The sequence below is a fragment of the Carlito syrichta genome, unplaced genomic scaffold (assembly GCF_000164805.1).
Source record: "Carlito syrichta isolate Samal-C Ts95f unplaced genomic scaffold, Tarsius_syrichta-2.0.1 Scaffold107969, whole genome shotgun sequence".
Classification (NCBI taxonomy): domain Eukaryota; kingdom Metazoa; phylum Chordata; class Mammalia; order Primates; family Tarsiidae; genus Carlito; species Carlito syrichta.
This window is the reverse complement of record NW_007052065.1, coordinates 313,477-338,565: the sequence shown is the minus strand read 5'-3', so window position 1 is coordinate 338,565 and position 25,089 is coordinate 313,477. Positions and strand designations below refer to the sequence as shown.

The following is a 25,089-nucleotide window of genomic DNA, read 5'->3' as shown; positions in this document are numbered from 1 at the left end:
GTATTTTTAAAAATTTATTGTAGAAATGAGGTCTTGCCAAGTTGCCCAGGCTGGTCTCGAACCCATGGGCTCAGGCAATCCTCTCACCTTGGCCTCCCAAAGTGCTGGGATTATAGGTGTGAGCCACCATGCTCGGCCAAGGAACAGATTCTTATCTTTCTCTCTATTCCGGGTACCCAACACAGTGCTTGGATTCTAGGAGGTGATCAATCCCCATAAGTCTGCAGATAGAAACTTTACTGTTATTAGGTACTACGTGTACTATAATTATTATCTCATATAATCATTATTATTTTCACTTTGTGGATGGGAAAACATGTACGCAGATCACACAGCTTCTAACTGGCAAATCCAGACAGCTGGACTCAGGCAGATCCAGTCAGGTCAGAGCAGGCCTGAGCCCCAACTCCTCACCTCTCCCTTGTGAGGGAGCTGCAGGCAAGGCCTGACATACATGTTAGGCAGAGATCTGGGTGATGGTGGTGTGAAGGGGGTCTCCCTTACTCTTTCCCTTCAGACCACCCCTGCTGCTGCCCTCCCCCAGCATCCTGGTCTCCCGCTGTTGACCTTTGTCTCCATCGTTGGAGATCTTGCGCAGATCAATGAAGTGGGTGCCGATGGCCACGTCGTTGACCTTGTCCGAGTCCCGGATCTGCACCTTCATGCGTTTGCAGAGTGGGGGGAAGAGGTCTGTAAAGACGACCTGCTCATTCCACAGGGGCTCGTAGCTGCTCTTCTGCACCGAAGTCTTGCCCTGGTGGGAGGGAGCTGGGGTTAACGTGTGTGTGTGTGTGTGTGTGTGTTTTACTTGGCTCCTCCATCTCAGGTCTTATTCTGAGAATCCCAGGATAAGGGCAGAATTCTCTAAGCCCCACAACTGAGATGGCTCCCAGCCTGGCCTTACCCTCCCAGCTCTCCCTGAGTCCTATGCCAACACCTGCACCCATAATGTTTGCCGCCCTAGCCCCAGCCTCCTGCACCTCATACCCCGGTACCTTCTGGCCAGCAAAGAAGACTTGCACGTAGGGATCAACGAGGTCCTTGTTTTCACCGATGAAAGCCTTCTTCACGTTGGCCATGAGGCTTGTGTTCATGCGTGGTAACCCCTCAGCTCGGTAAATTTTCATGTAAAAGCGGGCCCACTGGCGTTCTGGGGGCACCCCCTCAGGGAGCAGCAAGTTCCTGCTGGCACAGCCAGGGCTGTGGTGGCCAGGTCCAGGGGCCTAGCTCCTGTCCTGGCATCCACATAACCCTGGGTGCCAGCACCATTTGTGAAGGATGGCTGAGGGGGCCTGGGCTAGGATTAGACACTTGTGTTCACGATACTACTCACTTGTGGGATCCTGGGGATGTCTCCCCAACTTGCTGAGCTGCGGTTTCCTCACTGTTTTTTTTTTGAGTTGGAGTCTCGCTCGGTCGCCCAGACTGGAGTGCAGTGGCTGCTCCCGGCCACCACAGCCTTGACCTGCTGGGCTCCGGCGATCCTTCCACCTCAGCCTTCCAAGTAGCTGGAACTACAGGCGCGCGCTACCACGTCTGGCTGATTTTTTGATTTATTGTAGAGATGAGGTCTCGCTGCCCAGGCGGGTCTCAAACCCGCGGGCTCAGGCAATCCACTCACTTCAGCTTCCCAAAGGCGCGGGATTACAGGCTGAGCCACCGAGCCCGGCTTTTTCTCACTGTTAAGGTGGGAATGATAGTACCCACCTCCCAGGAATGTGATTGGACTCAAATTGGTTACAACGTATGCGTGCTTTGGAAACTGCAGAGTGGGACACCAATTTTAGCATTCTTTTCTTTTTTTTTTTAAGTTGGAGTCTCACTCTGTCGCCCAGACTGGAGTGCAGTGGCCGCTCTTGGCCACCGCAGCCTCGACCTGCTGGGCTCTGGTGATCCTTCCGCCTCAGCCTTCCAAGTAGCTGGAACTACAGGTGCATGCTACCACACCCAGCTAATTTTTTTTGATTTATTGTAGAGATGAGGTCTCACCAAGTTGCCCAGGCGGGTCTTGAACCCGTGGACTCAGGAAAACCACTCACCTCAGCCTCCCAAGGTGCGGGATTACAGGCTGAGCCACCGAGCCCGGCTCTTTTCAACTTTTCATAGCTTTGTGCTGTACTCTGTTTTGTAGACAAAAGCTTCACAAGTGGCCACTGTCCCCTCTCCAGCCCAAGGAAGACACAACTCATTGATCCCAGCAGTTTCCCACTGAGTCCAGACAAGGGTCCAGAAGATTTCTCAACAGCCACTGTCAGCTGCCCGAACCTGGCACACCAAAATAACTCTCTTTGCTAGCCTGGAGATACCCTGCTGGTGTCCTCAGGACCCAGCATCTCCTGGACTCTGGTCTATCGGCATCTACTCTTCCTAGCCAGAAGTCTGGAGGTCAAAGTCGTTCTGAGCCATCCTCCATTCCCCTCCTGCTCCACCCTGCCTCAGCCCTTCCAGGAAGAGCAAGGCTGCTTGGGAGTGTGGATGACAACACAGATGAGGGAGAGGCATGGGAGGTGCTTTGGCGACAACACAGGTGAGGGAGAGGCATGGGAGGTGCTTTGGCGAGTCACACCAGGAGCTCCCTTGGGGGGAAGGAAGGCCTGGGTTCAGGCTCCAGGGGCTGGGGTAGACAGGGCCTCACCCCTCAATGTCATCCTCTTCCGTCTCATTGGCTTTGTGAGGCGTCTTGATGTTGTCCCCTTTACCCACCACGGCAACATCGCACTTCACATAGCCCTTTAGCCCGGCGGAGATGTCGTCTGGGTCCGACAGGATGGCCCACTTGTGATGGAACTGGTGCTCTGTGGTGGTGAGGGGTGGGCACTGCACTGGTTGCCCCCACCTGGGGCTGCTCTCACCCTCAGGGCAGGCTGCAGGGCAGCAGAGCTGAATGCCTTCTTGGCCCCTGGAGCCCAGGCCATCAGGTGGGAGGAAGCCAGGTTTAGGGTGTGTGAGCATGTGTGAATAGGTGCATGTGTGTGCACACTGGACACAAGGCTCTACCCATGATCCTACATCCGATGCGTGGTGTAACTTGGAAGCTACAGCCTCCCAATTGTTTTCTCTGCCTGCAGCCACCACTCCAGTCAAACTCACAGAGCCCTCCCAGATGGGGGCTTCCCTTCTGCCCCCCTTTCCAGCTCTTCTGGGGCTCCCCAGTGCCTTGGAGTGAAGACTGAAGGCCTGGTCTGTCGGCTCTCTGACTCACTGCTCGTCCCATGCAGCTCTGTCCTCCTGCTGGGCAAAGCTGCTCACCCCTCTCTGAACTCCTGTTGCTGGCTCGTACCCTCATGCATTTGTGTCTGCTGTTCTTTGAGCTTGGAATGCCCTCTTCCCTATTCTCGCCCTGCTCCACCTCTCCTCCTCCCTGTTCAGTCGGGAAACTTCTATTCATTTTGCTTCATTTTGTTTCTCCTCTTCCACTCAGCCTTCCCTGACTTCCTCAGAAGAGTTGATCCTGGCTTCTTGGGTGTGTTCCATATACGTGCCTCCCATCTCACTGTGCACTGTGATTATCTATGTGTTGTCTTTAAGATTGAGTGCCTCCTAAAGGTGACACTGATAGCCTCATGCCAGTGTCCCAGGACCATGTGGAAGGAAGGACAGATGTCAGGGAAGGGGTGCTTTAGGAAGGGTTTGCTCCTTCAAGCTTACTTTAAACCCAGTGCACAAGCAGAGAGAGGCCTGTCGCCTGGCTAAAGCAATCTTCTTCCTATGGTTTTTTTTTTTTTGTGTGTGTGTGTGGGATGAACCCTCCAGGGGCTCAGCACCTTCCTCCTTCCCTCCCTCTTCCTTGACCTTTTACGGTGGCCCAGGCTGTTATACTCCAAGGCTCTGGCCCCAGTGGGCTCCCTGCGACGTGTTAGGGACTGTGTGCCAAAGTCTATCTCAGGATAGACAATGTCTCAGTAGAGTCTGAAGGAGGGGCAAGGGTGGTGAGAGGGAAGGAAGGCACGTGTGTGAGGAGGCACTGGAGACTTCAGCTTAGCTGCATGCCTCAGGGGAGAGGCCATGTCCTAGGCATCCTCGGAGCTTCCAGAGCAGATGTCAGTCAGATGGAGAGATGGACAGATAGACAGGAAGCTAGATGGCTGCGTGGGGAGATGGACAGAGGGATAGATAGTGGACTGCCTGGCTGCTGAGTTGATGGTGAATGGACAGACGGTGGGAGGATTAATGGATAGAAGGATCTATTAGCATGTGGACAGATGGGTGGGTGGATATATGGGTGAGTGGGTAGATGGATGCATATGTGGTGGGTGAATGGATGGATATATGAATAGGTGGGTGGATTTGTGGGTAGGTGGATACAGGGGTAGACAGATTTGGGAGGGAAATGTAGCAAGAAAAGAGAGTAAGATTCAGGAGGAACATGAAATTTGCCTTCAAACTGAAAGGTTATATGAAGAGGAGATAGATTTTTTCTTTTTTCCTGCAAGGCAGACTCGTGTGGGTAAAGGTTACAGGGTGACACATCTTGGTCTGACATAAACTAAATGGAGATAACTAAAATTGGAAGTGATGAGTGCCTTGTTTCCAGGAGGTCTAAGCAGAGAGCAGGTGACCAATCAAGGATGCTGCCATGGGGTCCTTATGTTGGGTAAGCACTGGGCTGATGACCTCCGGGGCTCTTCCAGTCCTAATAGTGTGTAATCTCAGCCCAGAGATGCAAGGGCCACATGAGGTCCTGAGCTATATGCTTACCTGTCTGAAATATCATTTCACCTATGCCTGGCCTGATTCTGACACCCGCTAGGCAAGGCTGGTTGGGCTGGGACAGCTGCTAGCATCTCAGATCTTCTCTGTGACCTCTAAGAGGAGGAGTGGGGATTCTGTACGGCCTCTCCTCATCTCCCAAAGAGAGTAGCAATGAGTGAACAGTTTCTGGCTGTTGTATCTGATAGTGCAAATGTAGTCCTAGGGGACTCTGGTCTCCCAGGAAACCTTTCCAGTTCCAAGAGCTATAGACATCAACCAAAACTTCCCAGCAGCACCTAGGAGGATCGGGTCCCTGCTGTCCAACAATGTTCTGACTGAGTTGGGAACCAAAGCCTCATCAAAAAGCTCCAGCCAAACTAGAGACCATCAGAGTAAAGACCCTGTACCTCACCCGTGTGAATTCAGTCTCTCATGCTTTTGGGAGGGCACCAGGCTCAGGGCCCACACAGATCTGGGTCCACATCCTGTTTCTACCACTTACCGTGTGGCCCTGGGCCAGTTGTTTAAGCTTGTGGAGCCTCAGTTTCCTTATTAGGAAATGGGAATGACGATGCCTACGTGGGGTTGTGAGGTTAAGCCTGCCGGGACTGTCTTGTTCCAGTGCCTGACACTTACCACCCATGAGTGGCAACAGTTTCCTCAGCAAGACTACTATGCAGCAGCCCAGAGGTCCCTATTAGGCCCCTCACTATCTCTTTCTCTTGGCTCTAGGCCTCAGGCTGCCAATGTACACCTCCAACCCATTTCATTTCTCTTAGCCTCATTTGTCTCATCTGTAAAATGCGAAGGAATGATGCTGCCAACCTTTTGTTTTTTTTTTGAGTTGGAGTCTCACTCTGTTGCCCAGACTGGAGTGCAGTGGCATGCTCCTGGCCACCGCAGCCTTGACCCGCTGGGCTCCAGCGATCCTTCCACCTCAGCCTTTGAGTAGCTGGAATTACAGGCACGCACGACCATGCCCGGCTGATTTCTTTATGATTTATTGTAGAGATGAGGTCTCGCCAAGTTGCCTGGGCTGGTCTCGAACCCGCGGGCTCAGGCAATCCACTCACCTCGGCCTCCCAAAGTGCTGGGATTACAGGCTGAGCCACTGAGCCCGGCTGACCTCACTGTTTTGTGAGGATCAAATGTGACAATTTGGGTGCAATTATATTGGTGAAATTATATTGCATTGTCAAAGGGCCTGATGGGGTCACTACTGCATTCTGAGAAGTGGGTTCACTTTAGGGACACGAGGTGACCACTGATCTGGCCACGTAGTGAGTTGTCATCTGGCAGGTTTAGGGCACCTCCTCTTTCTGGCTTACCTCACAAGCTTTCTGGGCCACCCCTTGAGGCTCCAATGCCCACCCCATATGGTGTTGGCCCATGGGTCCTCAAGTGGCCTGGGTCTCTTGCAAAAAGTATTTTCAGAGCCCAGAGTTCCTCAGTGGCTGCCACGTTACATTTGACACTGACTGGCATCACTCCATTTGGATCGGACTACGTGACTCAGTGGGGCTGTGGAGTTATACACCCTGACTTCACTCCTGACCAGCCATGTGTGTCTCTGAGTCTCAGGTCCCTCAACAGTGAAAAGGAAATGGCAGGGCTCCTGTGATGTCCCTTCTCGTCAGTGGGTGCCAGCCTAGAAGGCAGGAGTCTGGGCATAGTCCCTAGGCAGGCTATGATGGGTGTCCCTCACTGTATCCTCTGCAACCGCTCGCCAGACTGCATGTGGGCAGCAACTCGTCCGCCTGCCACGTGCTATCAAGCAGACGATGGAGTTACTCCAGGCTCTGTGTGGAGTTTCTGACCTGGTGATGAGCAAAAATCCAGCAGACTGGCTGCACAGTTGCTCGCTGCGTTTGTGTACCGACTGCGCACGTCATTTTCCGCAGCCATATGGCTGTGTGTACCAACAGTTGCCAGACTGTGTCTGTGATCCTTGCCAGGATGCGCCCAGGAACCCCGCGGCAGGAGGGGCCCTGTGTGCCTGGCTCCCTGAGCCGTGTGCACCATGGCTGACCGGCCCGTGTGCAGTCACTCACCTGGCTGGGAGTACACGGTTCCCACGTCCATTTTGAAGGAGCCCACCAGGGTGCCGCTGCGTAGCAGGTTCTTGGAGTGAATCACCTTCCGGGCAGAACCACCAGCTGCCCGTCAGGCTGGGTGGGGGTGAGGCATTCCATGGGGCAGGGGCTGGGACCTACTGATGGGGGTGCCACCTCAGTCTTTCTGGGGACCCTAGCTTCACGGTGAAGCAGGAGGGCATGTGGCAGGGTGAGGGTGACTTGCTAAGGCTTACCCCTCCCGCTGCCTGTTTTTTGCTGGCTGCCATGTGTGGGTGAGCAGGTTGTACACTCTACACAGGCACTTGGCTAAAGGAGAGGGGGAGATGAATCCAACTTGTGCCCGCCTGCCCAGCCATGTGTCCAGGCACAAGGCTGCCTTTTAATGACTGGTCCAGTCAGAGGGCTGGACACCTGTCATGTCTGCATAGAGGTGCAGTCTAAGATGGTGGCCCGGCCTGCCAGGGATGCTCCCCACTCACCGAGATCTTGATGATCTTGTCGAACATGACGTCAGGAGAGACATGGAAGTCAAAGACGAAGTACTGGAGTGGGGAAGGACCCAGGCCTGCTGTCAGCATGGGAAGCAGCTACAGCCTGGGCAGTGCCGGGCCCGTCTCTCCTGGCAGTGCCTGTCTGCGCCCCGGCCATTTCCCCTGAGCCCCAGAGATTGGAGGAGTGGCAGTGGCAACTCATCTGGTCCTGACTGACCCCGGGTGAGGTTGTGGGAGGCAGGTTCCCACCCCCTAGGCGGGGCCAGTGCCGGCCAGTGCAGGGTGGGGAAGGAAGTGAGAGCAGTAGGTAAAATGGTCTACATCATGTGCTGTGCTCAGAAGGGATCCAGGGCCAGGGAGTCAGGAGACCTGAGTTCTAGTCCAAGTTCTGCCCCTTCCTGGCTGTGTGGCCCTGAGCAACACATTCTCTGAACCTCAGTTTTTGAGCTGTAAAATGGAGATAATAATACCCACTTCAGTCTTGTCATGAGATACTAGAACATACTGCACCAAATCTAAAATGCTGTTGACAGCAAGATGCGCTGCGGTTTTATGGACCACACAGACATTGCCATTAAGCCACAAGGCTGCCTAGGAGGTGCGCCCCAGTTTCAGAAATGCTAAAATATAAAGTAAGATGAATCTCAGAAGGGGTGAACTATGGTGTACAAAAGCACTTAGGTGGGACTTGTGAGGTGCTGTGAGCTGCCACTCACAGTTGCAATCCCTGACCCTTCCTCTGGCCTGGGTGTGTGGGTGTGGAGAGTAGGGGTGTGGGGCTGTGAGGGTGGGGAGATGGGAGAACTGTTGCCATGGTGCCTGGGGTAAACATCTGAAGGCTTGCCGTTGAGCACTGAGGGTAAAGCTGGCTTCAAAGTCATCCACACCTAGCTGTTACCCTGTCCTGAGCCTTGGTTTACCCCTCTGTCATGTGGAGATAATGATCCAGGACTGACAAGTTGAACCACTCCAGGAGCGCCATTCACATGAGGACTGTGAGGTGTGGTTGAAAGATCCCCAAGAGAAGGGACAGGATGGAAGGACCTGGGAAGTCAAGGGAGGGAGGATGCCAGTGGACACCGTACTTAAGAGCAGTAAGGTCCTTGGTGACCTTGAGGAGAGCAGTGTCAGTGGCGCAGAGTAGGGGGAAGGGGTTGGCAAAAATGGCTGCAGATACTGAGGTATGACTGGGAGGGAGGAAGTGGAGACAGCTCATGTGATCTGATTGTGGAGGGAGAAGAGAGAAAGGCAGTTGCTGGAGAGGTGTGTGGGAACGACAAAGGCCTATAGAGAGATGGCAGATTTCTAGTTCCTATATGTGAGCATACCTGAGTTTTCATGGCTGTACTTAGAACTCTTTACAGGCAAGGTAGAGGGATCCAGAAGAAAAACAAAGCCCACTGCTTAAAGGACTGCAGTGCTAGATTTTTTGAGATGTAGAAAGAGAAGAATCCAAGGTAAAGGGGAGAGGTTGGTTTTAGGTAGGAGGAAGGTTGGTGCTCCCAAGATGTCTGGGCAGGACCGGATCCACACTCAGGTAAGAGGTCTTGGATGGTCTGTGAACGGTCAAGCCATTCTGGGAGGACAAAGGTCATGAGCCTCCCTTCACAGGGCAGGCTAGGAACCAGGCAGGCCAGGGGCGTCTGAGTTGTGTCAGCCCCAGGGGAACAGCTAGCTAAGCCAGGGCGGGATCGCCAACTCTGAGCTGCCTTCAGTCCTAGTCCTTGGGTCTCCTGAGCATGTTTCCCTTTTGTGGTAGCTTAGGAATCTGCTAAGTAAGGGAGACTGTTCCCACACCTCCCTCTGTTGTTTTAGTTTTAGTGGGGTCAAAGGAAGGTTCCCACCAGCTCAGAGAATTACCCAGAAGCAATACAAACCCATGACCAGGAGGGCATCTTTCATTGAAAAGGAATGAGGCACAGAAAGAGGAGAAAAGGAAAAAAAAGTCCTGGCCTTGGGATTGGAAGGAATCAAGCGTGACTTGGAGTGGCCTCAAGTGAGGGTGATTTCAACCCCCAGGGGACATTTGTTGATGTCTGGGAACAGTTTTTATCATCACAACTGAGAAGGGAGGGTTGCTACTGGCGTCTAGTGACTGGAGGTCAGGGCTGCTATTCAACAGCCCTATGATACCCAGCACAACATCACTACTAAAGCATCATCCAGTCCAAAACGCCTAGAGTGCTGAGTTTGAGAAACTGTAGTTTAGAGGAAACTGACACAAAATCAGAACTACTTGGGTTTGTGGAAAAGAACAAAAATGTGGTCAGGGACAAATTTCAGATACGCCAAAGATGAACAGAATGAATAGTCTTAGAGGTTATGAATGTGGAGCTTAGAAAACAGTTTCTAGGCTGAAACGAGGAGGGGACTGAATCAAGGCAGAGCCACATCTCATTCATCTCTACAGCTGCCATGTTGTCCCACATGCCATGGCCTGGAGCACAGCAGACGTGCAGCGAGTGTTTGCTTCTTCCTTTGGTTAAGTGTTACCGAACCCCTTCAAGTGTGCATCAGGCTCTAAGGCCATACTCATGGCGATGCAGGAGTCTGGGAGACTCTAGTCCACCAGGGGATAGAGACATGAAGGACCAGACACAATTCAGGGATGTTATCACCACAGAGAGAGGGGAGTGCTGACCTCTGACCCAGACACAGCAGGGAAAGCTGCTCAGTGGCAAGGACATTTCAGGAGGAACCTGCAGAGCGAGTAGGAGTTTTCTGGAGAGCCACCAAGTCGGGAGAGCAGCTCTGTGCCCTTGGGAAAGAGAAGGCAATTTGAATGAAATTCGAGGTGCTTGGGCCGGGTGCAAGACGAGCCCTCCAGTCAGCCAAACGTGGCTTTATCACTATCAAATAACCATGGCAGGCCACGGGGACCTGTATCCATGTCTGTCATGGGAAAGTAGATCCTTATCCAGTCCAGAGGCTTTTCCAGTCAGGATATGTCCTGACGTAGGTCAGAGATGTCAAGTCTGAATGTCCTAGCTCCCCCTGGGGCTGGAGGGGTTCTGAGCAGTGATGCCAAGCTCTAGGGCCTGTGGGAAACCAGCTAGGAGAATAGGGTCCATTTGTGGGACCCAGAAGAGTCCGGCGAGGCCTGGGCTGAAGGGCAGAGGTTTGCTAGGTTTTCCTTTTACAGTTGTGCAGCTGAAAGGTTCCCACAGCTGCCCAGGAGATGCCATCCCCCAAGCTGGAGAGATACCTCAGGACACAGGATACGGATGCCTTGCTTGGGCCAGCCTGGCATCCCTCCCTGCCTGGAGCCACTGAGAGAAAGAGAATGAACACCCACTCCAGAGAAGGGATGCCAGGACCCTGGCCAGTGACTTCTGGATGAGTCTGATGTGTGCTCAGGTGCTGGAAGGAGGACTGAGTATCCCTCACCAGAGCTGATTACACTGGGCTCCCATCTGGATCCCGGGGATCAAGAAGCTGTGTTTGAGGCTGGGCAGTCTGGGACCTGCTCCATTAACAATACCCTCGTGATTGTGGGCAAGGCCCTTCCTACACTGAGGCCTCAGTCTTCTCCTCTGTAAGATGGGAACATTGAACTATAAGATCTCTGAGGTTCCTCACCCTCAATGTGGCCTCAAATGGCTGGAAGGAACAAGAGTGGGTACCAGACATTTTCTCCCTGACACCCCGAAGTCATGGCCAGTGCTTTGGAGGGAAGCCCCACAGAAGTTCAGGCCACCACGAAGGAGCCGAGCAGAGAGGGGATGGCCACAGAACCCACTAGCGCCTGAAGAACTAGCACATGGAACCTACTAGCAGCTGGACAAGAAGAGCGCAGAGCTGATGCTGGCTTTGAGGTTGGGCAAACCTCCCCTAAGAATCTCGTGTAAAGACTCTGATTGTCTTTGAGGGGGTCAGAACAGATGACACACCTGAGGTGTTTTGGAGAGTGTCTGGTGCGTAGAAAGTGCTGGTTAATGGTGCCCATGCCCCAGAGGACTGGAGCACCTGCCCTAGAAATAGCAAGGACCAAGTCCCTTGGGGAGGGGGGTTCCTTCTCAGGCAATGAAGGGAGCTGTATAGTGCACCAGGGCCATGTTTATTTCAAAGATCAGTGTCAGCTTGGCTCTGGACTGGGGTTCAGATGTGGCACTGTGTGGCAGTGTTCTGGGGGTTGTAACCAGAGTGGGCCAAGGTCACCCCTGCTGGGAGCCCTCTGTGCCCCTTGACTCCCTGCTGTTCCTGTTGGGCCTCCTTTTGGGGAGGCCTCATTCTGCACTTGGGGCTGCGGGGCTACTGACCTCATTGTAATAGGGGCAGTTAGTGGACTCCTTCATGGATGTGTACTTCTTGTCGTCGCCCACCTCCACACACACCACAGGGTCCATGTTCAAGCCCACCAGCTGTCGTGCCTCGATCACCGTGATGCTGACCTGTGGGCAGGAGAGAGGGGGGAGCCAGAGGAAAGCTGCATGAGCCAGGGAGCCTGGTCTTGCAGGAGCCCAGGGGCTGGGGCAGCAGGGCTAGAAGGCCTGGGTTCCACTCTGACCACCGCCTCTAATCTGCTGGGTGACCCTGGGTTTTTTCCCCTTCTGAGCCTTGGTGTCCTCATTTATAGAAGGTTATGGGCTGGATAACTTCTAAGTCAGGTTTCACTAGAATTAACTGGGGGAATGCGGTGTAAAAACCCGGATGCCCAGGCCACACTCCAGACCAAGCCAATCCAATCTAGAGCATGGGCCCTGGCATCAGTATTTTTAAAGCTCCTGGGTTGTTCCAGGTGCCCTGAGTTCTCCTTTAGCATCAACAGCTCTGCCAAACCCAGTTCACAGGTTTCATATACTCAGAAACTCAGCTTGTAAGTCTTCATTACCTTGCACTTAGTTTCCTGCTCCAGAATTTCTCATTTAAGCCTGCAGGCCTCTGACATTTCTTTATGTTTCTGGAGTTTTGGCTCCCTTTCCACATTCCCACCCCTTTCCTTTTGTTTAATTTCTTTGTGTGACTGGTCAGTGAGGCTTTGTGTCCACCCAAGTTGCCTTTTCTGGCCTGGTGATTGTGGAGGATGTTCTACTGAGTCCTTTCAGTAGCATCCAGCTCCCTGGAATCTACCCCAGAAAGCCCCTTTTCAGTTGTCAATTTATTCAACAAACATTTACTGGTCACCTAATGGGTCCAGGCACAGATGGGATCGAAACAAATTCTTCCCCCTTATGGAACTTACTGTAAATGATTATTGGCGTAAAGATTTTAAGCTAAAAAACTATACTACATATATATATATGTATATATACATATATATATATATATATATATAGAGAGAGAGAGAGAGAGAGAGAGAAGCCGGACTTGGTGGTTCAGTCTGTAATCCCGCGCCTTTGGGAGGCTGAGGTGAGTGGATTGCCTGAGCCCGCGGGTTCGAGACCCACCTGCGCAGGCGAGACCTCATCTCTACAATAAATCAAAAAAAAAATCAGCCGGGCGTGGTAGCGCGCGCCTGTAGTTCCGGCTACTTGGAAGGCTGAGGTGGAAGGATCGCCGGAGACCAGCAGGTAGAGGCTGCGGTGGCCAGGAGCGATCACTGCACTCCAGTCTGAGTGACAGAGTGAGACTCCAACTCAAAAAAAAAAAAAAAAAAAAGAGAGAAAGAGAGAGAACCAGTAATTTTTGATGTAACTACTACTTTCCTGAACCCCTTATTTTTAGCCATCAGTTCTCATTTTGGTTATGGAGGTGTCAGTTCTGGTAAGTAGCTGTGGTAAAACAGAAAGAGACATGGGTTTGGGTTGCTTGACTTGGCACTGACCCTCAGACCTGACACGTTGCCAGATGTGAGTGCAGATGACCAAGGAGGCTCTCTGAGCCTCAATTTTTTCAGCTACAAGCAGTGACACCAGCCATCCATAAAGCTGTGTGAAGATTAAATGAGATAATGTGTGTCAAAATGCATCCCAAGCAGTAGAAAACGCTATAAAAAATGAGCTACTGTTATAAATGCTTCTCACATAGAATCTACCTTCAGTCAAGTGACTAGTCTCTCAAGTAGGTTAAGTCATGTATGATGCTGAGTGTTGTTTCACTTGACTCTCTTGAAGTCACATTTTTTTTTGAGTCAGGGACTCACTCTGTTGCCTGGGCTGGAGTGCAGTGGCATGGATCATGGCTCACTGCAGCCTCAACCTCCTGGGCTCAGGTGATTCTCCTGCCTCAGCCTCCCAAGTAGCTAGTACTACAAGCGTGTACCACCACACCTGGCTAATTTTTATTTTTTGTAGAGATGAGATCTTGCTATGTTGTCCAGGTTGGTCTTGAACTCCTGGGCTCAAGCAGTCCTCCCACTTTGACCTCCCAAAGGGCTGGGATTGTAGGTGTGAGCTACTGTGCCCAACTTGGACTCACATTTTAAAATGTGCTAGTATTAACATGGCCCTCAGTATGTTCTTCTAATTAGACTGTAGGGGTTGCTCTTCACAATTTTCATCTTGGAGATTGGGACTTTTGGTTGCTGTACTTTGATGCAACACCTAAATGCAATTTTACCTGAGGTAATTATCGTCCCTTTTCACTAAAACTATCATCCAGTATCAAAGTCTTACAGATATTCTGCTGCTCCTGGTAGAAAAATATCCACCCACAGAAATAATAATATTAGGAAATAGAAACTCCAACGCCTATGAGAACATTGCCAGGAAAGCATATAAATGGAAAACCGGACATTTACTGATGAAGGAACATGAACTACGATCACAAACATTTCTACGGGGAACTTGAAGTTCCAAAGGGACTTAAGTGAAAACTTAGAATTGGAGCTTCAAAGAAGTGCAATAATCACAATTTCTTCAGGGAGACTAAAAGGAAACAGGGCTTGGCGTAGTGGCTCACACCTGTAATTCCAGCAATTTGGGAGGCTGAGGCGGGAGGGTCACTTGAGCCCAGGTGTTCAAGACCAGCCTGGGCAAAATAGAGAGACATTATCTCTACAAAAAGAAAAAAGAAAAATCAAACAGTTATCTGGATGTGGTGGCATGTGCCTGCAGTCCCAGATAATTGAAAGGCTGAGGTGAGAGGATCACCTGGGCCCAGGAAGTTGAGCTATGGTAAGCCATTGATCAAGCCACTGTACTCCAGCCTGGGCAACAGAGTGAGACCCTGGCTCAAACAAAAAAAACAAAAAAAACCCAAAAAACCAACAACGCACACACACATAAAAAGCAATTGGTTGTTCTTCAGGAGCCTGAGGGAGGAGATTAGCCATCTTTTTCTGCCATCATCAGTATAGGACTTGGTTTTCCCAGGTGGAAGATGAGGAGAGAAATGGAGCCGCAGCCAGGACCAACTGACCAGCTGACTCTTTGGGCTATTGGCTATCCCACTGTTTCCTTTTGAGATAAGGGACACAATCCCCTAGTGCCTTCATGGAAGCTATCACAAGAAGCAATGCTGAGTGGTAAATCTATACCCCTGTCCCGGGAGAGCCTGAGCGCAATGGTGCTTTGTGACCTGATTCCGAGGGACCTGGCGGTGCTTCAAGAGTATCAGCTGGGAGCTAGAGATGAGAATTGCTGGACCCTTTAGTACTGTCCTTCTGCGACATCTTTTACTGCCATCCCCAGCCCCCCATTTCCAGGTGGCAGACCAGATTTGCATTTTGGGAAGGTCACTCTGGTAGTGGCATAGAGGTTGGTGTGAAGGAGGCATATGAGGGCAGGGAGGCCAGGGAGGAAGTGGGTGCAACCATGCAGGCGAGGCTGGGGACCTCAGGTCAGTGGCAGAAGATGAAATAGAGATGAAAACTGGAGAGATGTGTGGAGGTGGAAATGGCTTAAGTCAGGGGTCCTCAAACTACGAACCGCGGGCCATAAGCGGCCTGCCGAGGACATTTATCTGGCCCACGGGGTGCTTTTGCCGCCGCTGCCTGTCCTGCCTAGCAGCTGACTCGTCCGGGCCGCAGTGCGCATGTGTGGAATGTGCGTCACACTCTCCGATTCCCCTCCTTCTCTCTGTCTCTCGACTCCTCCTCTCAGTAATCTCAGGAACCATGCACTCAAAATGGCAACCATCTTTGGCAGCACTTATGTCTGTGAATAGACTTTTTCCAGAATGAAACATCTGAAATCTCCAACCAGATCTAGACTAACTGATGCACACTTACATCACTTGTTATGACTAGCAGTGACAAATATGGAACCGGACACTGACCATCTCATAAGCCAAAAGCAGGTCCATAGTTCCCACTGAAATACTGGTAAGTTTGTTGATTTAACTTTACTTGTTCTTCATTTTAAACATTGTATTTATTCCCGTTTTGTTTTTTCACTTCAAAATAAGATATGTGCAGTGTGCATAGGAATTTGTTCATAGTTTTTTTTTAAACTATAGTCCGCTCCTCCAACGGTCTGAGGGACAGTGAACTGGCCCCCTGTTTTAAAAGTTTGAGGACCCCTGGCTTAAGTCCTGGTGTGCCAGGAAGAGAGGGTAGGGAAGAGACTCAGGACTCCTCGACCCACCGAGAACATCTTGGCCCAGTGTGAGCACTGCTCACCTGGTGGAAGGCTGCACATTCACAGGAAGGTAACTGACTGGAGCCTCTTGCCTTTGAGATGTCAATCAATAATCAGGAAGGAGTTGACACGGTATATCTATTCTGAAGAAACAAGGGGCATGGCTTTGGCCCTCTTACCTCCAGGCCACCCCCAGGGTTATCCAACCTCTGGAATGGTTCTGAGCCATTCCAGACTCAGGACCCTTCCTGGATCTGAGCTCAGCTAAGTTCCCCTATTTCCCACCAGCTGGGTGTGCTTTCTGAGGTCTCGCTAACTCATCAAAGCCACGTTCTCCAAGAGAGTGAAGTCCCTTCACTTGCTTTCTATGTTATATTTACTGGAAGTAGAAATAACTTCATACTCGTGCCCTCTTAGCTTGCTCTCAATGTGTGTTAATACTTGTAGTTTGAGTTGTGGATGAACCTGTTGGGAAATCCTGAACTACTAAGTTAAACACAACAACTGTTTTGTTCATTTCAGAAGGTTTAAAAAGGCTTTGGAGAAAAAATGTCCAGCCTAGTTCATAAAAATTTCTGGCAGGAAGCAGTTGGAAAAGCTTTTGAAAACAAGCAGTAAGTAAGTAAGTAAGTAGTATGCTAAAGAAGAACCAGGAACCAGAAAGGAGCAATTGTCCAGAAAGTTCAATTATAGAGAAATCAGTCACTCTGACTGCTGTGGCCAGACACCCTTGGGTTTGCACCCTGGCTCTCGCCTTGACTAACATGACCTGGAGCAAGCTTCTTATCTTCCTTAGGCCTCAGTTTCTTACCTATAAAATGCAGTAACACCCGTATTTGAGTGGTTGTGAGAATTACATGAAATAAGTGGAAACACACATATGGTTCCTAGTACAGTGCCTGGCATATAGTAAGCCTTCAAAAAAAAAAGTCACATTAACAATGAACACGCTATTTTTGATGTGCTCTTAGCTGGCGGGCCAGTGGCATGGTATCTGAGTTTGTTCTTTGGAATGTTCCTGTTCTCAGCACACTGAGAAAAAAAAGCCCTGAGCCCAGTCCCCTGGAAAAGCCCTCAGAAGTTCAATGACATTTTGCATTTATGCTTGGCTAGATTCCCAAACCTCCAAGGAACCCAATGGCTTGAGGTTGTTTAAAACCACAGGAGTGAGTCCATTGGAGACTGCCTGGGATTGTTTTTCAAGCACCTGGGAAGACTGTTGCTGAGTAGATGAAAAGTAACTGAAGCTAGGATTAAGGGAGACAAGGTGTATCCAGGGGAAATGTGACCAGATGTACCTTTCATGCAGAAAGGTGCCATCTATTCTTTTATATCATCACCTGAGTGAGTCGAGGTGAGGTTGCTCTTAAAGATGGGGTGATGTGTGTGGGATCTGGGAAATTGGTATCAAAAATAAAGCTCTACCTTGGGAGAGGCAGCTCACTCTGATCCTAGGGCCTGGTGCTGGTACCCAGACAGGACATCCCCAGGGTAGGAAGTGCAGAGGCAACCAGGTAAGGTCTTCTGAAAGTTCTGTCCCCTCTGACCACCCAGTGTTCTCACTCAATGCGAGGAATGCCCAGCAGTCTTCTGATTACAGCTAAGTCTTGTTAGTCCCCAGGGGAGGGTCTGGAGCAATGAAAGGTACCTGGACCCTTCCTGAGAGATGCCTCCTCCTCCTCCCTGGCTTCCAGTTAATAAATAAATACTAGGTGCTTCTGTCTTGTACACCAGTCTATTGTGAGTTGAATTAGTGCAACTCTGTCTCTCAGGCTCTGATCAACTCTGGGAGAAGGGCAATGATTGAGGGTCTGGTTCTGCAAAGCTAAGGCCAATGAGGTCCTGTTTCAGCAGCCACCAAACATGCTTACCACCTGTCCTGCCTGCACTGTGGCCACATTCACAATCTTATAGCTGTTTCAGTTTTTTCATCTCCAGTTTTAGAAGCAAACAAAAGAGGTAAGTGTTAATTTTGGAAATATATATAGAAGCAAAAAGAAGAAAAATATCACCCACATTCTTACCACCCAGAGATAGCCAGGATGACATTACTTCCAGCAATAAAATAATACAAAACAGCAATTTAAAACAACACACCAAAAACTTTCCTCAAAGTCTCTTAATTATAACTGTTTGAATACTTTTGTTATGGTTCTTCTCGGTCTCCTGTGGTTTTTCTAGATACTTCTTACTTTACGAAATACAGGGCTGGACATGAAATCCTGGAAGGGCTTTGATCAGCACAAGCAGAGTTCTCTAGCTTCTCTCTGGGTTTGTAACTCTCTACTGAAGATGCTCCAAGAATGAGCTTACTTTGGGAACCTATATTCAGCTTGTGGTTCTTTCTGACCCCCAGATTCATGCCTCTACAAGTCTACAATGCACATCTGGTTGAAGACCCCCCCATGAGAGCAGTCTGAAAGTCACAAGACCTCTAGGTGTCCACCTACCTGGTAATCCATGGGCCTCCCGGCACTGGGCTCCATCTTAATGTCTGGTTTAGATCTGAGGAGGAGAATGTACCATCAGACCTTGTGTACAGGGACGGCTTGTGGGGGAGAAGGGCACTGGCGGTGGTTAGACCTCAGAGAAGGGCAGAGGGACAGAATCGTGGTCTTTAAACACTAAGGATTGCAAGACAGAATGGGGATTAGTTGTTCTCAGAGGCCCCAAGACAGAGGACTAACCAAAGGCAGAAGTATCAGGGAGACAGACATTAGGCCAGCAGGCTCAAATATGGGCTGGCCAGTGCTGTGGCTTCCTTAGGCAGGGAGCTACTCAATGACCTGGGAACAGGCCTATAGCTGCTACTCTGCCTTTGCAAGGAGAGAGGTGCGAGAAACATCTAAGGAGAAGAAAAGGGCAGGGTTAAGAAGAAGCTGTCCACGGGCCCTGGTTCTTCCCCACTCAAATTCTAAGCTGGTTCCTCTATGATTAGTGGAGGCACCTGGGGTGTGGAGCTCCCGACCACTCACCGCTTGTTGGAGACATTGGTGGTGAGAGCTGTGACCGAGGCTAGAGATACCGAGTCAGGATCCAACCCATCCCCTAGTCGAATGGCCAGATGGTCCAGGTCTTCCATCTCTAGCACCGCTGGTTCATCTGGGGGAGATGAGAGGTTGGTTAGGTGGGCTGATTGATACGAGGATAGTGGCTATGCTTCCCCCTTTATGCTGGCATCCAGAAAGCTGAGAGTCAAATTCAAGGTTTACTCAGTTGCAACTGTTTAGAATGTTATGGCCTGTATATCTGCTGTGTTTTCTACCTAGTCTTGAGCTTGGATTTTAATTGATATTATATCTAGTCTTGCCTTTTTGTTTTAATTGAATGTTCTTTTGCTGTATACTACTCACTTAAGCACTGACTATCCCTTGTGGAAGAAGGTAGGGAATAAAGAATCCATACTTATGCACATCTCATAACATAGCTACCATTTACTGGGTGGCTGCTATGTGCCAGGCACAATGGCAGGCACTTTACACACCCATCTCTCATCCTTATAACGATGACCTGCCAAGATGGGAATTGTTCTCGTGTCACAGTAGGGAAACTGAGGTTTAGGAAGGAGCTTACCCACATAAAATAGCTGATGGGATTCAGAACCTAACCTGCACCAGTGTATGTTATGAGATGAGGAAACAGCACCCCCATGATTGGGGAGCCAATCTCTTTCCCAAACCTGACCCTATCCCAACTCCAGACCCCTAGCTACCCAAGGGTGGTGGGTTTGGGGCTCAGCCAGCAGCTGTGCTTTCTCAGTCTAAGGAAGAGGGTACAGTTGGAAATGTAATGAGGGCAAGAGCATGGGGGAGAGAATCCGAGAGCCAATGAGCCACACAGGAGATGTTGGGAGGGCAGCCAGGAGCTCCAATGGTCAGCCTGTGGTGGCGAAGATGGCCCCCACACAGCTCTCCTGTCCACGCCATTTCTCCCTGGTCTCTGTCCTGGCTGCCTTGCCTCCTCTTAAACCGTCATTTTCCCCATCTCCATCTGCTACTCCCTGAGGGACCAGTGCCACAGGCCACTCTAGCAATCCAGGCCCAGCCCTGCCTCTCTCTCCAGGGTGCCCACGGCCTTCCCTTAGGCCAGGCTGCAGTCTGGTGAAAGGCATGCGAAAGGCCGGCACAGTGAGCCCTGCCACTGAGCAAGCACTCATGGAACTCCAGTTTTCCCTAAGAAGGAGGGAATTGGCCAAACAACATTTCTTGACATTCTCTTTTCTAATTAAAAATCTCTGGGCCAGGCCTGATGGCTCATGCCTGTAATCCCAACACTTTGAGATGTCGAGGTGGGCTGACTGCTTGAGCCCAGGAGTTCGAGAACCCGCCTAGGCAACATAGTGAGTCTTCCTCTCTACCAAAAAAGAAAGAAGAAGAAGAAAAAAGCTGGGGGTGGTGGCACGTGCCAGCTACTCGAGAGACTGAGGAGGGAGGATCACCTGAGCCCCGGAGGTCGAGGCTGCGGTGAGCCGTGAGTGTGCCAACTGTAATCCAGCTTGGGCGACACAGCGAGACCCCAACTCAAAAACAACGCAACAAAAACCTCTAGGCTTTTGTGTGAAGAAAAAACGTGGAGCAATGAGGGCAGGAGGAACCTCAGAAAACAAGTCCACCCAGCAGAACGCTCTCTGCTTATTTCCCTCCTTCGGCCCCAGGGCGTCTAAGGCCAGCCAATGAGAGGTCAGGCCCCGCCAGGTGACTCTGGCTGACCAATCCCAGGAGGGCCTGTTTGGGACCGCCACGGGAGGCGGGGCGAGGGGCGGGGCGAGGGGCGGGGCGAGGGCGGGGCTGACCCTGAGGTAGCGGGTGTCAGTCCTACCTTGTCGCTGGGGCTCCTCCTTGTGGGACCGGTTCTTGCCGAGCTTCATGGCGGAGAACACACTCCTTCCGGCTCTGTGAGGGGAGCCGCCAGAATGAGGTGGAGGAAGAGGGACGCGTGGAGAAAAACACACAAACACAGAAGAGCCAGACATGAGAGGACACATGAGAGGAGGGAGATGGATCCCGGGCCTCTCACCTACTGGTCCCAAGAGAGATTCGGGATCTGACTTCCCAAACCGGGAGCCATGAGGGGAATTAGGGCGGAGGGAAATCCCTCTACCTCCCCCTTCGCCATCCTTTCACACTCCCAGGAGCGGGATGGGAGCCCCGAGGAGCAGGAGAGGTGGCCTTGAGCTGGAAGAGCCGTTTTAGCTGGAGCGTCTCTGGGTCTTGGACTCTGCAGATTGATCCCAGCCCTCTCAGTTCAGTCTTCTCAGAGCTCCGAGCTCTGCCAGTGTCCCCAAACTCATCCTCTCTGTCCCTGCACCCTGCCTCAACTGGTTGGAAAGAAAGCCAGAGGACCAGGACAGAGTGTGAGACAGAAGGGCTGGGATCAGAGGGGACTCGGGGGCAGAGGTGGAGAAGGAGGTGGGGGATGTGGTTGAAACAAGCTGTTCCGGTCTCAGATGGCCCCTGTCTCAAAGCCTGCCTGTCTTTCCCCAACCTCTCTGTGACCTGGAATCTTCCTTGGTCCCCCTTGAAAGGAAGATGGGATCTTTCCCATCTACTTTGGTCCTGGCTTTCGCCCCTTCTACCTGTCCCCTCTCACTGCAGAATCCTCCTTCCCCCAACCCCAGGAACTTATGGCCGATTCCATAGTTCCTACCTCTTCCTTGGGCTTGGTGTAGCCTTGTGCCCCCAGGTGAAGGGCTTTGCAGTCAGGCGGCCTGAGGGAAAGGGGCAGGGGTCCTCACCGCCTTTCAGCGATGTCCCTGCAGCCGAGCCTGTGGTCCCTGGCACCAGCAGGGACCAGGAGTAGGATCAGCAGGGGGTAAAGTGCAGTATTCCATTACCCCATCCATATTGCATGAGTGGATACCTGACTCCCTGCACTTCCCATTCTCCCTCCTCCTGGGTGTGGTCCCATCATCCTGTAGGCCCCAGGTGGGGCCAGGCACATGCTCCAACCCTGGGCTCGTTTATAGCAGAGCCCACCCTCTTTAGGTCATGCATCGCCCCATGGAGGATTGACAGTGGTTTCTAAGACCCCCAAATCCTTGTTCTTTATGCTGGGTAATGGGAAGTTGAGGAAACCTTTTTGTCCTAGAAAACTCGGACCCCTCTCCTAGGGATTGGGGAGCCAATCTCATTCTCCACACCTGGCCTTATCCAAACCCCAGGCTTTTTCTTTGCGTTCATATGTGGGACAAGGCACGTCTGTATCCCAGTGAGTGAGCAACCAAGAACCACCCTTTCACACGGCACCAGCATACAATCTAGGAAACACTAGCATGTTCCTGATTTCCTAAAAAGGGGCTGATGTGAGGCTTGGTTTCCTAAAAAGGGACTCCTATTGCCTGGAATGTAACAATGGAAAGAAAGGAGCTGTAAAAATTTCAAAGCTGAGTTATTTTTAAAAGCTTCTTCCTTTGTTATAGTAGGAGATAAGTTTATATACATACATACATACATACATATGTATGTGAAATACATATAAAATGGTTAAAAAGAGATTACATAGAGCCAAAGGCTTTACCAGGTGTTTGTTCATTTCATCTTTCTAGCAGTCCTGTGAGGAACATATGCTTCTCTTCATTCAGCCAAGGAAAAAACTGAGAATCAAAGAGGTAAAAATAACCGCAGGGTCACACGGTAAGTGGCAAAAGTGGGATTGAAGCATGAAGCTTCTGTGTCCCAAGGCAGCGATATTTCTGCTCCATCCTTCCTCCTGTTCCTTTGCTATGGGCCTGCACTTCTCTGTGAGTTTGGACTCCATTCTGACCATTTGGGACTTTGACTAAAAGGCTCCAGGGCCTGCACTCATAGGTATGAGGATGGTCCATGTGCCAGCACAGCTTGCAGACCAGGATGCTGTCATCTGTGAAGAGTCCTACAGACCATGCCCAAGTTTATAGGGAAGGGGCTCACTCAGAAATCACCTGAGCATTGACACATTTGGGAGGAGACAATGATATGGGTTAAATTGCTGTGGCATAACATCGAACAAATCAATGAACCCACCAGAAGCAATCGTGAAGTGCTGGGAAACGGATTATCTTGGCTGGCTTACACTAAAGCATTCTGTGGGATTTCTCCCTGCCTGGTGCCAGCAGGCAGGGGTGCCGGCTGTTCTCTAACCTCTATCACAGGCCCAGCCTCAGTAGCGTGGCTGCTGTGGACCCTCATGCTGCTCCTTGTTTCCCCACAGGTCCCTTCCTATCTCAGTGCTTGGGATTCCTTTCTGCCCAGCCCTGCAGCTCGACAGTTTCTCTCTGAAATTACCCAGAAGTCTCCTGCAGGGCTCAGCGTTTGACTTTGTACCATTACTTCTTGGTCATTCCTGTACTGTGCCATTCTTAGAGTCCCAGCCCCACCCTATGTGTGACCTACACAATACCTTCACCACCATGGCCTGCTCCAGTCTCAGGGGCCCTGTACCCCTGAGGAAATGCTCTGAGATGGCAGATCAGAAACAGGCCCTGGCAGGGTGTGGTGGCTCATGCCAGTAATCCCAGCACTTTGGGAGGCTGAGGCAGGAGAATCACTTGAGCCCAGGTGTTTGAAACCAGCCTGGGCAACATAGTGAGACCTTGTCTCCACAAAAAATACAAAATTAGCTGGGTGTGGTGGCATGCGTCTGTAGTCCCAGCTACTTAGGAGGCTGAGGTGGAAGGATTGTCTGAGTCCAGGAGGTCAAGGTTGTGGTGAGCTGTGCTCTATACCACTACACTCCAGCCTGGACTACAGAGTGAGACTTTGACTTACAAAAAAAAAAAAGAAGCAACTCTTGCCTGGAGAAGCCAACTGCCCAGAAGCTGGTCCTACAGACTCACCCAAGTGGAAGAGGACCTTGGGCAGTTATGATTCTTGAATCTGAAAGTCACTGTATTCTTTAAAACAAAAAGATTTGGAAGTAAAGATTGAGACAAAAACAAAATAAAAAAACCCACAAAACTATACGCATCCAATTATCTCTATTACACCCTAAGGCAATTCAAAGGAACAGTCTCTCCTTCCCAATCCCGCATAATTTTAGTCATCTGAAGTGGACAGGCTCAATGATAGTATTACCTGTATACTTGGAAATATCTTAAAGGGATGTTTGTCCCTTTATGAAAAATGCAGAAATGTGTAGTGAACGATGTAATTTCTAGAATTTTTCCTGTAGGCACTCTGCCTCTGTTTGTTTCTCCTAGTCTTGCTCTTCAATTCATCTGAACTGTGGTCAGTAGAGCATACTGTCATCCCTACCACTGCCCTTGGTAATTTTCTGATCGCTGACACATAAGAAGTTCGCTGTAGAAAAAGCCCTTTCTGCCTAATTGCAGCACCAGTTCCCAGAAAGCAACATGCTTGCTTCTCCTGGCCAAGTGTAAAAGAGATTTTTGAAATAAATGTCAACTTAATCAGGGAATTTGGAAGATTATCTGCTTTATTAAAGACTTAGATTTCAAAAAGCCTAATTTGTTGATTAGGGTTTTATTGTCCTGGCCTTTTAAAATTCAAAAGTTTTGCATTTGGGTTCTACAATTACTAAAAATAGAATATGATGAGAAACAGACAGAAAACAAACCAAAGCCAATAATCGACTCAGTGAAAACCTGCTTTACAACCAAGTGGCTCCTTATTCATGGATGCATTCTTGAGAAGTAGGAGCCAGAGGAAACAGGAGGCAAGGGAGGCTGGCCTCCTTGGACTCTCTGAGGGTTTAGAATCACATTTGAGTTCCTTGGTGCTGCATTCACCATGGTCAGAATGGCATGCACTTATAGTCTAGAGCAGTATTTCTTTCTAGAGAAAAAAAATTTTTTTTGAGTTGGAGTCTTACTCTATTGCCCAGACTGGAGTGCAGTGGCATGCTCATGGCCACCGCAGCCTCAACTTGCTGGGCTTAGGGAATCCTTCCACCTCAGCCTTCCAAGTAGCTGGAATTACAGGCACGTGCCACCAAATCTGGCTATTTTTTTTTTTTTTTTATTTATTGTAGAAATGCGGTCTTGCCAAGTTGTCCAGGCTAATCTTGAACTCGTGGGCTCAGGCAGTCCTCTCACCTTGGCCTCCCAATGTGCTGGGATTATAGGTGTGAGTCACTGCAACTGGCCTAGAAAAAATATTTTAAAATTAGTTCACTCATTGTAAGCTCTTCATTTATGGCTCTGATGATTCTTGGCTCAACCAGTGGCTCAGGTTTAGAAGCTTGTATGATGCTCACAGGGTCCCAGGGAACAACCTGGTATTCATAAAGACTTGGAAACATTAGCCAAATTAAATTTAGTGACCTGAGTGTTTCATTAATTCAGGTTATGTTGTGTCTTAGAATGGCGTGACCATAAATGAATTACAGGCTGAGCCTGCTCACTGCCCAGGGCTTCTGCCCCATGGATGGCTTTAT

The 25,089-nt window shown here is 50.4% G+C and overlaps 1 protein-coding gene across 4 annotated transcripts in view; it reads right to left on the bottom strand.

Annotated features, from left to right (window-relative positions):
- The window catches only part of OTOF (otoferlin), a 99,056-nt gene that overhangs the window by 23,726 nt on the left and 50,241 nt on the right, over window positions 1–25,089 (bottom strand). For all 4 annotated transcript variants that reach the window (XM_008068070.1, XM_008068078.1, XM_008068085.1 and 1 more), the window contains 9 exons: window positions 20,536–20,609; window positions 18,693–18,819; window positions 18,168–18,222; window positions 11,518–11,649; window positions 7,247–7,309; window positions 6,744–6,828; window positions 2,636–2,795; window positions 996–1,182; window positions 568–754 (listed from right to left, as the gene is read on the bottom strand). In XM_008068070.1, the coding sequence (XP_008066261.1) occupies window positions 568–754; window positions 996–1,182; window positions 2,636–2,795; window positions 6,744–6,828; window positions 7,247–7,309; window positions 11,518–11,649; window positions 18,168–18,222; window positions 18,693–18,819; window positions 20,536–20,609 (1,070 nt within the window). The remainder of the gene's footprint in view (window positions 1–567; window positions 755–995; window positions 1,183–2,635; window positions 2,796–6,743; window positions 6,829–7,246; window positions 7,310–11,517; window positions 11,650–18,167; window positions 18,223–18,692; window positions 18,820–20,535; window positions 20,610–25,089) is intronic.